The 10,840-nt window shown below is 62.8% G+C and overlaps 2 protein-coding genes across 2 annotated transcripts; one reads left to right on the plus strand and one right to left on the minus strand.

Moving 5' to 3' along the window:
- Window positions 1-43: 43 nt before the first annotated feature.
- WDR54 (WD repeat domain 54) lies at window positions 44-7,430 on the minus strand. Its single transcript, XM_063336448.1, has 10 exons — window positions 7,381-7,430; window positions 6,912-7,137; window positions 5,921-5,983; window positions 5,762-5,828; window positions 5,300-5,356; window positions 4,853-4,980; window positions 2,737-2,837; window positions 2,393-2,555; window positions 2,126-2,200; window positions 44-1,630 (listed from the first exon to the last, which is right to left on the minus strand). The coding sequence occupies exons 1-10, from the start codon at window positions 7,398-7,400 to the stop codon at window positions 1,499-1,501; spliced, it is 1,032 nt and encodes a 343-aa protein (XP_063192518.1). The 5' UTR covers window positions 7,401-7,430; the 3' UTR covers window positions 44-1,498.
- Window positions 7,431-8,113: 683 nt separating this feature from the next.
- Window positions 8,114-10,787, plus strand: C5H2orf81 (chromosome 5 C2orf81 homolog). The gene is made up of 4 exons (XM_063336292.1): window positions 8,114-8,704; window positions 8,858-9,064; window positions 9,372-9,598; window positions 9,782-10,787. Exons 1-4 carry the CDS (start codon window positions 8,219-8,221, stop codon window positions 10,293-10,295), a joined length of 1,434 nt encoding a protein of 477 aa, XP_063192362.1. The 5' UTR covers window positions 8,114-8,218; the 3' UTR covers window positions 10,296-10,787.
- Window positions 10,788-10,840: the final 53 nt, after the last annotated feature.

A 10,840-nucleotide genomic window follows, 5' to 3' on the forward strand; every position in this document is an offset into this window, starting at 1 on the left:
CCTCCCCGCCACCGCGCAGTAAGGAGCAACACAGGGTGGGGCTTCATTCAGGTGTTTTTATCATGGGTGGGGTGGGGAGTACACGGCCGATGAGGGTGGGAAACAGGAGTGTGGGGTCCTGACCCACAGCTGAGGGGGGAGATATAGCACATGGCGGGGGTATAGCATGGGGTGACTGACCCTTACGTGGCGGGGAGCAGGGGCCCTAGCTCATAGGGGGGATATGTTTTGAGGGGGGGAATGATAGTGGGGCACACAAGGTGGAGGTGGGTCTGTGCCCCATAGCTTGGGGTTGGGCAGCAGAGGGGGAGCTGGATCCCTGGCTGCAGCCTTTGCCCCAGTGTAGCAGGAGGGGCTGGGGGTGGGGGAAGCCCCCTGGCCAGCATCTCTCCTCCCTTCCCCCAGGGCCTGTCCCGCGCTGAGCTCACCCTATGGCACAGGGCTGGGGCCCTCCGTGCACCCCTGGTCCCACAGGGCCCTGGGAGCGGAGCCAGAGGCCGAGTTCATCCCTGGGGACACATCAGCTCCTGGCTGCGGGAAGGGATGGGGACAGGAGGGCTGGGGCAGGGCAGCCCCTGGGGGAAGGGGCCAAGGCAGAGCCAGGGGGAAGCCCAGGCACGGCATCTGCTCCAGCAGAGCTGGTCTAGGCAGGAGGTAGTGTGAAAGCCAGCTGAGGAGGGGCGCAGGGCGAGAACAGGGGGACAACATGGCAGCAGCGTGGCTCTGCTGCAGTGACCTGGGGGACTATCCTTGGCAGAGAGCACAGTGCAGCTGCCTCTGCCTTTTCCAGCCCAGGAGCACAGCTGTGGCCCCACACATCTGGCCAGCAGCCTTGGGGATGCTAGGTCCCACGGGGACCTGTGTGTCCCCACGGCTCCCTGGGGAAGAGGCTCCTCTCCTCCTCCCAGGTAACTCTGCTGCCCCAGGGGAGGGTGGCTCCATGGGTGCTGCACCCACGAGGCGCCGCCACACCGGCTGGGACCAACTCCTGAGGCTCTCCTGGCCGGAGCAGCGTGTAACACAGGTTCGCCCTGGAACCTCTCCCGTCTGAACCAGAGCTGCCGCTGGGAAGAGGGGAGCCGGTTCTGTTCCCAGCCACGCTGCCTCTGCTGCCTCCTTCCCTCCAGGAAGGGCTGGGGGGGCGGGTGGGAGGACAGCACCTGGCCCAGGGACCCGCAGGGCTGCGGAGTCGGGTCCTGCGTAGCCAGAGCAGCTCCAAGCCCATGTTCCCTGTGCACGGATGTGCCACGCTGAGGGCAGGTTTGCTTTGGGAGTGAGGGGATCCTGGCTCAGCTCCACCTTCACACAGATTTCCACCCTGTTGGGGGTACAGCCCTGTGTCGCTGCCAACAGGCCCCATGGAGCAGAAGTCGGGGGGGCTGTGCTGAACCCCCTTTGCTTACGGTGGCTTGGTGCCGATGCACTGTGGTGCAGGGGTAGCCCGGCTCTCCCTGCGTGGCCTCAGCCCTGCCCCTGGACAGACCTCACGGCTCGCAGCCTACACCCGGCCGTAGCGGAAGATCTCGTTCAGGTCGTAGCCGGTCACGGCGAAGGAGTTTCCCTCGGGGTCACAGAAGCGGGCACCGCAGACCTGGGTGTCGGTCACACACTCACCGTGGCAGTGCTCGATCTGCAGCGGGGAGAAGAGCCAGAATGGTGGCACAGGCTGAGTAAAGTACAACCCACCACAGCCAGAAGCCCAAGGACCTGCCTCGGGTCCCTGCCTGCCCGTAGAGGCATTACCTTAGGGCAATAGGCAGGCAAGGGACCATGGGCATGTGGCTGGGCCAGTGGGCCATGGCTCGAGCTTGCCATTTCAGGAGCACAGGAACCATATCCTGGTCAGACAGAGCAGCCTTCCCGGCTTGTACCTCCACCAGTCCAGGACAGGACCGGGGATCACAAGCAGGAGGAAGGAGGACAGCTGTGCCGCCCCATGGCAGCTAAGACTGGGCCCAGCTGGGCTTCCACCGAGCAGCAAGCCCCTCTCTGTGGCCATGGTGCCTCACTGGAGGCTGCAGGACAGAGCAGCACCTGTGCCACGGCCCCACAGGGCAGCGACAGCTTGGAGTGCCATGTATTTGCCATATGCTCCCCACTGAGGGCTGCCGCTGCCCTGACTCACCTCGACATCGTCGGTGTCCGGGTTCCTGCTGAGCTTCCAGACGTGAACAAAGGAGTCCTCTGCGCCCGACAGCAGCTGCAAAGGGAGTGGGACAGAGGCTGTGGGACCAGGAGGATGGAGGGACGCCACGGGGACGGCAGCACCGTGTCCTGGGGCAATGGAGCAGCTCCTGCCTGGCCATCCACAGGCTGCCATGCTCCAGGCTAGTGGGATGCCGGGGCAGGATGCTGCACACAGGCCGGGTTGCCCTACCACAGCCAGCCATACCTTTCCTGTCTCCGGCGCCAGGTCCAGTGCGTAGATCCATCGAGCGTGAGCGTTGACCTCGGCACGCAGGAGGCCTGTTGCTGCCTCATACAGCCGAATCTGCCCGTTTCCATAGCCAGCAGCCACGACCCCGTTCCACAGCTTCACGGAGGAGCAGGTGCAGCTGGGAATAGGGCCACGTTTCACCTCCTCCCCTCTCAGCTGCAGACCCGCACACCAGGGGCTGGCGCCGGGTGTCCCGTTCCTGCCACCCTCCCATCCCTCGCGAGACACCGACCAGGGTTGTCCGACACCACCCGTCGATGGGACCGCACTGTGTCATTCCATTTGCCCCCCGGGCTTACCCAAAGGCCGGGATTTTGCTGAGCAGGGTGAACTCCTCTCCTGTGCTCCAGACACACAGGGCCCCAGCGTCATCAGCTGTCACCAGGTCACCAGCCCCATCCTGTGAAGCAGAGGTGGGTCAGCCTCCGCCCTGGCACCACTCATGGGGCAGCCTGCTCCGCCGCCGGCAGTGAGCAGCTGACTCACACCAGGCAGAAGGATTTTGCTGCCCCAATTGCCTGTGCCGCTAAAGTTGCTGCAAAGCAAAGCCAGAGCCCGCAGCAGAACAAGCTTAAAGTTTAACAGCTCACAGAAACTGCTGACACGTTTTGTGAACAAGCAAGGCTTGGCTGGGATCACACATGGGCATTTCAGTTTAAACATGTTCGTGTTTGGCAATGCTAATTACACATAGGATAAAAAATTTCTAGGAAGAATTACTGCATTCCCTCCCTCTACACCCAAGTCCCGACACTCTTCTCCTTACAGGCGCCTGGAATTTCACACGCCAGGCCCCGTCTCTCGCTCGCTAGAAAGCCTTTAACAAACCATGGTGCAGAGTCCAAGAGAGGCGCATTAGAGGACAGTCACTGCAGACAGGGGTAGATGACAGAACAGCTTTCACGTAAACAAGCTCCATATCCAGGCTAATTGGGAACCAGTTCTAAGCAATTAATTGTTCAGGGGAGTCCCAAACGCAGAGAAAGTTAAACGTAACTAATTAGAGAAAGTATAAGAAAGTGTCCTCGTTATGAAGGAAGCAGCCAATAATGAAGAAGCCAATTAGTGTGTCTGCAGAGATGTTGACCAGAGTGAGCTGAACTGAAGGAAGACCCATCCCGGGCCCAGACTGTGTTCTGTAATCAGGTGAAGTTATCTCGTCTGCCACGAGAAAGGTCACTGGTAGCGCTGACATCTTGGGTCGGTTACCTCCCTCCACTGGCAAGGAGAAAAGGTTTGTCCCTTCAGCTAGTGCCCAGGCATGGCTCTGCCCTTGGCTTCCTCATCCCCCTGGGCGCCAGCACCCTGGGCCTGGCCTGGGGAGGAGAAGCAGGTCCTGTACCAGCAGCCAGCACCCTGGGATGGCTCTGGAGACACCAGCAGGACATGTTCTGTGCCCTCTTCTCGCTGCATTCCCACAGGGAGGGTCTGCTGCAGTAACTCACTGCTCTAATGGCAGCAGCTTTAATTTTAGCGTGGGCTTATTCGTGACCAGTTTTGCTCATTTTTTCTTGTACCACAACTGGACTTTAGCTTCAATAGCTCTTCTGTGCTCCAGCACGCACCCCGACAGATCACGGGATACTCTGGGCTGGGAATGAGCTGCGTTCCCACAGCCACGCTGTGTTGGGGGATCAGCTCCTTCACCTTTGTTGCCCCTCTCTGCTTTAGCATTTGTGTTCCCAGAGCCTGGGTAACCAGGACTGAGAGTCAGCTGAAAAACATGGAGACTAAGGTGCTAAGAAGGCAGAGACTGGCTGAACACCAACGGAAACTGGGACGGTGGAATAACTGATGGGGTGGCTGCTCCCAACTGCTGGGGAATCAAAGGGAATAGCCCTGAAATACCAGTGTTCGAGTGCAGAATTCTGAACTATACTTGACTCCAGTTTGCCTTGCCTCGAGGTGCCACACTAAGCCACAGTAGGATGGCCCACAGGGTCTTTGGAGCGTGGGCTGAGGAAGTGGCCATCCCAAGCCACCTCTTCCCCCAGATGTATCCCAGCTTGACAGGGTAGATCCCCTTCAGGCAGAGACAGCCACAAAAGCCAATGTCCCTGGTGAAGGGAGGGAAGGCAAAGCCACCCTCCAGTCTCCTGCACCGTGGAGAGCAGCCAGCTCTGGGGCAGCTCTGCCACATCACAGCCTCCCCAGACCTTGCCTGCAGCGGGGATTGGGATGGCCACGGAGAGCACTGTCTTCCAGGGTGAGGGGCTGCACCCTGGAATTGGCTCAGCCACAGCTAGGACCTGTGTAAACCTCAGCTTCCCAGAGTTGACACCTGCAAGGCGTTCCTGAGACAGCTGTGGGGCTGAGGGAACAGCTGGAGTCCATACTGCTCATCCACCCGCCACCAGGGACCCCACCAGCTCCTCTGGCCCAGGTGGCTGCCAAGAGCGCTGACCCCACACATACCGGAGCCTGGCCCAGCTCTGCTGCAATGTCGGTGATGGCATCGCGGTGCTGCTCCAGGATCTCGCTCACCGTGATGTTCGTCCCTTTAGGGGGGATGTCAAACACCAGCACCAGACCAGAGGATGTCCCTGCGGATGGAGCAGAGGAGGCATCAGCTGAGGCTCATCCCTCTCCATCCTGGGAGTGAGCCTCCAGCTCTCACCATGCCTACAGCCATGCCCCTCGCACCCCCTGAGACCTGCTGCCTACGTGAGGCTGCTCCTGATAGACACTGCTCGCAGGCCTGCCCCTCTCCTCAGCACAGATGCTCCCACAGAGCAGCTCCAAGGCCAACCCAGCCCCTTCAGCTGATCCCGCGTCATTACACCATCCCTGGGTCCCACTGACGTCCCCCCTCAGCACCACCTTCCCTTCTCATCCTTCCTCAAACTCCCGGATTTGGCTCACCCACGCAGATGAAGTGTCCGCCAGCTGCAGCAATCCCTCGAGCAAACACTGCTTGTCCTGAAAGGAAACCAAGAGCCGGGCATGACCTGTGGCAGTTCTCAGGAACCGGGACACTGGTGCAGCAGTGTGACGCACCAGGGTGCCCATTCGAGTTTCATCTTTAGGGCTAGTCCTATAGCTGCCACACTGGGTCCCTTCCAAGCCCCTTCGCAGCTGCCTCGGGCGCCTGTCAAGCCAGGATCAAGGAGACAGGGTGACACTATGACCTCTTCCAGACCCTTCTGCTAAGCTGCTTTGAAGGACTGTCCTGGCTCAATCCTAACCAGACCCAGCAGCAAGGCTGCTGGGGGTCTCTAGACCACGAGGAATCAAGCTGCACTACAGGAATCACACACATCTGGGGAAGGAGAGCAGGCAGAGGGGCTGGGGAGCTCCTCGCTGTGCTCCCACCATAGGATTTACCTGGAGGATGCTCCGTGACATCCAGTGCGTGCCAATAAACCATGATGGAGCCATCGGACTCATACATCTGGAGAGAGAAAGCAGCAGGGTGAGGCCCAAGAGGCTCATCCTCCCAGCATCGTGACTTCGCTTCTCACCCTCAGCAGAAAACCATCTCACCTGAATCCCTTTCTGAGAGGTCAGCACCAGCAGGACCCGTGACGGCAGGACACACCAAGCAGCCTGGAAGGAAAGGCAGCTCAGTAGAAGTCCAGCAAGGGGGAAGATGGGGCAAAAGCCCTCCCTGCCTTCCAGGGGAGGGACAGTCTGAACTTATCCACAGAGGTGTTTGGGTTTCCAGCCCCTGTCATGAGTTACAGGAGGTGGCTCCCTATTGTCCTCAGGGACCTCTCCAAGGTCTCACAAACCTTTCTGGTAGGCTCCTTCCCTCTCCCCATCCCTGTAATTAGGACACCGCAGGCTCCTGCTTCTGTCCCAGCAGCTCTACAGCCATGCACACTCATCTGGGAAGGCCCTTTCTCCCCTCTCTGTAGCTCTACTGCCTCCTCCCGTTTGGGCCTTGTGGTCAATGGGTCTCATCTGCTCAGGTTAGAGCAAGTTTGCATTAAAGTGCAGACCTCTTCTTACACCAGCACACCCTGCTGAGGTGAGCATCATCCTCATCAGGGCACAGAAAGCAAAAGCAAAGACCAAGAGACAATGTCATGGCAAACCCCGGGTGCCCCTTGTCATGCTGCACTCCCCTGTCCAGCTCCCACTGGCCCTGGTGAACCCACCGCCAGCACTGCGCTCCCTCCACCCAGCGCCAGCACTCTATGCAGCTGCCCCTCCCTGTCACCTCCTCTGCAATCATGCTGGGAGCTGTTTATCGGTTTACAGCGTTGCTCTGGCTCCATTTCGGAGGCAGCACGGCACTCCTTATGGCCTAGGCTATGGAGCCTGCTTCCCATTAGGGGAGCGGGGCTGTCTAAACAGCTGCTGCATGTCACAGCCCTCCTGGCGTTGGAAAGGTGGCAGCAAGAAGACAGCAACTAATGAGCCTGCCAGCTCGCTCTCCCCGTGGGAGGCTCTGTCAGGCAGGGCCTGAGCTGTACAAGCCAGCACGGAGGACACCGTGGCCCAAGAAGGGGTGCGGGCACACTGCCTCTACCTGGGTGAGGACGGAGGTGCTGACGGCCATCCCGCCCTCCTTCGCCTGCAGCTGGCGGTGGGAGAAGCCGAGCCCGTCGGTGGCGGCGCTGACCACGTTGACGCTGGGGCCGTGCACGGCGCTGAAGCAGGCGAGCTGCCGGCCGGGCAGGCGCAGCACGCTCAGGTTGTTGTACAGCGCCGCGCTGCTGCTCTTCAGCTGGATGCTCTTCTCCTTGCGGTACATCCTGCGGGAGACGGGGCAGCTCCAGGGACACGACACCGGGGCAGCCCCTGGGACACCGGCCGCGCACCGCCCCCCCCAGCAGAGGCCCAAGGCTGCCCCTGCCCCAGCGCCCTCCCCGTACCCCCGCCAGGGCCCCCCGTCCTTGGGCTCCTCCCCGTCTTTGGATTCCCCTTCAGGGACGCCCCTCCGTGCCCCCATCCCGCCCTCCCGGGACCCCCGCCGTCCCCGCTCCTTCCCCGCTCACTCGGTGTCCGCTGCAGCCATGGAGACGGCGTCGCGGCGTGATGACGCAGCGGGCGGCGCGCCGCGCCGGGGGCGGGGCCGGCGTTGCCGTGGAGACCGGGACGCCTCCCGCCCCGGCGCGGGGATGGCCGAGGTAGGGGGGCGGGTAGTATACGGCCGGGAGTGGGGGGTTTACGGCCGGGGGGAGCGAGGGGGCACCCCGGGACGGGCCGGGGAGCGGGGGAGCCGGGGGGGGTGGTTGTGAGGAGCTGGGGTGTACTGGGGTGTGGTGAGTCGGGGTGTGCTGGGGCATGCTGGGGTGTACCGGGGTGTGCTGGGGCATGCTGGCGTGTATTGGGGTGTCCTGGGGTGTCTTGGGGTGTGCTGGGATGAGCTGGGGTACATTGGGGTGTGGTGGGGTGGGTTGAGATGAGTTGTGAGGAGCTGGGGTGTACTGGGGTGTGGTGAGTTGGGGTGTACTGGAGCATGCTGGGGTGTATTGGGGTGTGCTGGCATGAGCTGGGGTGTATTCGGGCATGCTGAGGTGTATTGGGGTGGATTGGAGTGTACTGGCATATGTTGGGGTGTACTGGCGTATGCTGGGGTACATTGGGGTGTGCTGGGGGTGGATTAGGGTGATTTGGGCTGTACTGGGGTGTGCTGGGCTATATTGGGGTATACTGGGAGGAGCTGGGGCACGCTGGGGCGTGCTGGGATGTGCAGGTGTATACTTGTGTGTGCTGGCTTGTATTTGGGCATGCTGGGGTGTATTGGGATGTACTGGGGTGTATCAGGGCATGCTGGGCATAGCTGAAGTACACGGGGGGTGCCATGGGTAGCACCGGGATGCCGTGTTAGAGATGCCCCCACTATGGGATGGGACACGGAGGATCTCCCCGCTCCCCTCATACCCCGGTGTTGCTGACAGGAGCCTGGGAAAGCAGAAACCTCTGGGGTCATGTGTGAGGGGGATCTTGTCTCTGGTCCCTCTCAAGCTGAGAGGGACCTTGGGCTATATCCATCCCAGTAACAGCATGGTCCTGGGGCCATTCTGGCGTTCCCCTGCCTCAGGCTGCAGGAGAAGCAGGAGCTTCAAGGGTTGTCACGTCTCCCTGCAGAAAATGACCCCCCGGGAGCGGGCGGCCACCTCCAAGTCACGCGGGGAGAGATCCCGGCCACCCACTGTCACCGCTGCCCGAGCCGACATTGTCCCCGGGCGCCTGCCTGAGGAGGAATGGCTCTCCCTGCTCAGGGCTGAGCAAAGTGACAAGGACGTCGGGGACATCCTCGCAGAGCTCTTGGGCCGTGTGATGGATGAGTGCTCCAAAGCCTATGCGGCTCAGCAGGTGAGCGCACCTAGACCCTGCTTTTGGGGGGGATCTGGGTGCCTGGGGTGAGTGTGGGTCCCTTGCAGCTCCTGCTCCGTGGTGTGGAAGAGGGTGGAGGGCACAGAGTGTCGAGTGGGGCAGGGGGGGACTCAGCCCTGTCTCTGTCCGCAGTGCGTGCCCTTCACCGTGGGCCAGGCGCGGGACGCCCTCCTGCAGATCGCCCAGTGGCGCTTCCTGGCACGGGACGAGGGGGAGTCAGACACCGAGGGAGACGGCTCCTGGCAGGAGGACGAGGAACCCGAGCCCTGCACTGCAGACTCCTGGGCGCAGGGCTCCGTTCCTGTCCTGTGTACCCGTCTGTCCCCATGCCCGGGAGAGGTGAGATGGCCCACAAAACCATGCCGTGGCCCCCAGGTGGCCGAGCTTTTCCCGTTGCCTGCATGTGAGACTGGGGCGAGTCAGCCTCATGGCGAAGGGTTGTGCTCTGGGGCTGTGGGATATCCACTGAGACCCTCGTCCCGGTGAGGGGGGGTCCTCTGGGTGCTGTTGCACAGCCCCTGGCAGGGCACAGCCTCCCCTGAACACCCCCTGAGGAGCTGGGGGGTCGCCCACACCAAGTCACCCCCATCAGGCACCTCGACACCCCCGGCCCACACCAGGTCCCCCTTTGTCCCCTCCTGGGCAGGTCTCCGGTGCGCAGCCCCCACGCCAGCATGGAAGGCAGGACCCTCCAGCGACTGCCGAGCCTGGAGCTCCCCCCACGCAGCCCCTGTGTCCTGGCCAGGTCACCACCACCAGCACCGTCCTGCCTGTGCCAGGGCCATCCCGCCCGGAGCTGCTGCGGGACAAGGCGGTCATCGCTACCCAGCCCCCTGAGGGAAAACATCCCCAGGCCTGGCCCCCGCTACGTCGGCCAGCCCTGCTCTGCCCAGCCAGGCCACCGGCTCCCTGCCCACCCTGGGTCCCTGCTGAGCCCCTGGGTCAGCCGGAGCAGGGATGGCGTTCACTGGTGTTATCCCACGGGGACATGGAGGGGAGAGGCATGGCGGGGTCCAGCAGCCACAGGCCACCGCTGTTGCCTCCCTCCTGCGCCAGCATGGAAACAATTCAGCCAGGGAGGCCCCGGCGCAGTGTGGGGGTGAAGCAAGAGGGGACTGGCACCATCCTGGGGGTCCCCAGGCTGGGCCCCGGCCGCCGGCCTGAGTGCTGGATCAGGCCCCAGGTGGAGGTGCTGGACCCAGGTGCAGAGGCCAAGCCACCGGCGTGTTCCCGGGGTGCCCGCTGGCACAGCCGGGGACAGGAGCCGGGCAACTCACCGCTGTCCCAGGGGCTGGCTGCTGCAGGGGGGCGACGGCTCCAGCCATGTCCCCCAGGGTCCCCGCAGCCCCGCAGCTCCCTGCCCCGGCAGCTCGGCTCCTTGCTGGACTCTGCTCAGCTGGCCCCCGGCGTGACCATCAGATGGGGCGGCAGCGTGAAGCGTGGGCTCTGCATCCCTGTCCATGGCGAGGAGGAGGAGGAGGAGGAGACGGGGTATCTGAGACCCATCTGCCCCACCGTGCCCTTCCCGGCCATTGCAGCCAGGGAGGTCACGGGTGATGGCGAGCATTGAAAGCAGCACACCCGCACACAGCCCCAGCACCCCTGGGGTGCCAGCCCCCCCCCCGGTCCCTTGCCGGGCAGTCCTGCCTGGGTCCCTGCCATGTCCCACACATTTCCCACAACTGTCCCCACTGCTCATGGCAGCTCCAGCACGACAGCATAGCCGGGCTGTGTCCTCTGGGCTCCCGATGTGCCATGTCCCCGCTCCGCAGGGCAGCCACCACCCTGGGCAGGAGCCGCGGCACCGCGGGAGGCTGGTGGTGCCCTGTGGGCTTCCTCCCCCTTGCACTCCGGTGAGCAGACCCGCCTGTTTGGCCCCTGATCCCAGAGCTCCTCTGTTGGGAAACTGGCTCCAGCAGCTCCGTGGCTGGGTGCCCCGCTGGGTGCTGCCCTTGCTCTGCAGCTCAGCGCAGCCTCTGGATGCCCGAGCTCCTGGAGGAACCCCCTGACCTGGGTGGGCTCCCTGCTCATGGCTTTCGGCATGTTTCCACCTGACCTTGCATCCCCATGAGTTACGGCAGCCAGGGCCAGGTCCGGCGCAGGGCAGGGCACCGA

This window comes from Chroicocephalus ridibundus, chromosome 5 (assembly GCF_963924245.1).
Source record: "Chroicocephalus ridibundus chromosome 5, bChrRid1.1, whole genome shotgun sequence".
Taxonomy (NCBI): Eukaryota; Metazoa; Chordata; class Aves; order Charadriiformes; family Laridae; genus Chroicocephalus; species Chroicocephalus ridibundus.

What these genes read in the sequence shown, in the direction of transcription:
- WDR54 (XM_063336448.1), bottom strand. Translation starts at nt 7,400, where the DNA reads ATGGCTGCAGCGGACACCGA. An exon ending in ATGGCTGCAGCGGACACCGA is followed by an intron (nt 7,138 to 7,380) that starts GTGAGCGGGGAA and finishes CGTCTCCCGCAG; the next exon opens with GATGTACCGCAAGGAGAAGA. An exon ending in GCACCTCCGTCCTCACCCAG is followed by an intron (nt 5,984 to 6,911) that starts GTAGAGGCAGTG and finishes CTTTCCTTCCAG; the next exon opens with GCTGCTTGGTGTGTCCTGCC.
- C5H2orf81 (XM_063336292.1), top strand. Translation starts at nt 8,219, where the DNA reads ATGCCCCCACTATGGGATGGGACACGGAGGATCTCCCCGCTCCCCTCA. An exon ending in AAGCCTATGCGGCTCAGCAG is followed by an intron (nt 8,705 to 8,857) that starts GTGAGCGCACCT and finishes CTCTGTCCGCAG; the next exon opens with TGCGTGCCCTTCACCGTGGG. An exon ending in TGTCCCCATGCCCGGGAGAG is followed by an intron (nt 9,065 to 9,371) that starts GTGAGATGGCCC and finishes CCTCCTGGGCAG; the next exon opens with GTCTCCGGTGCGCAGCCCCC.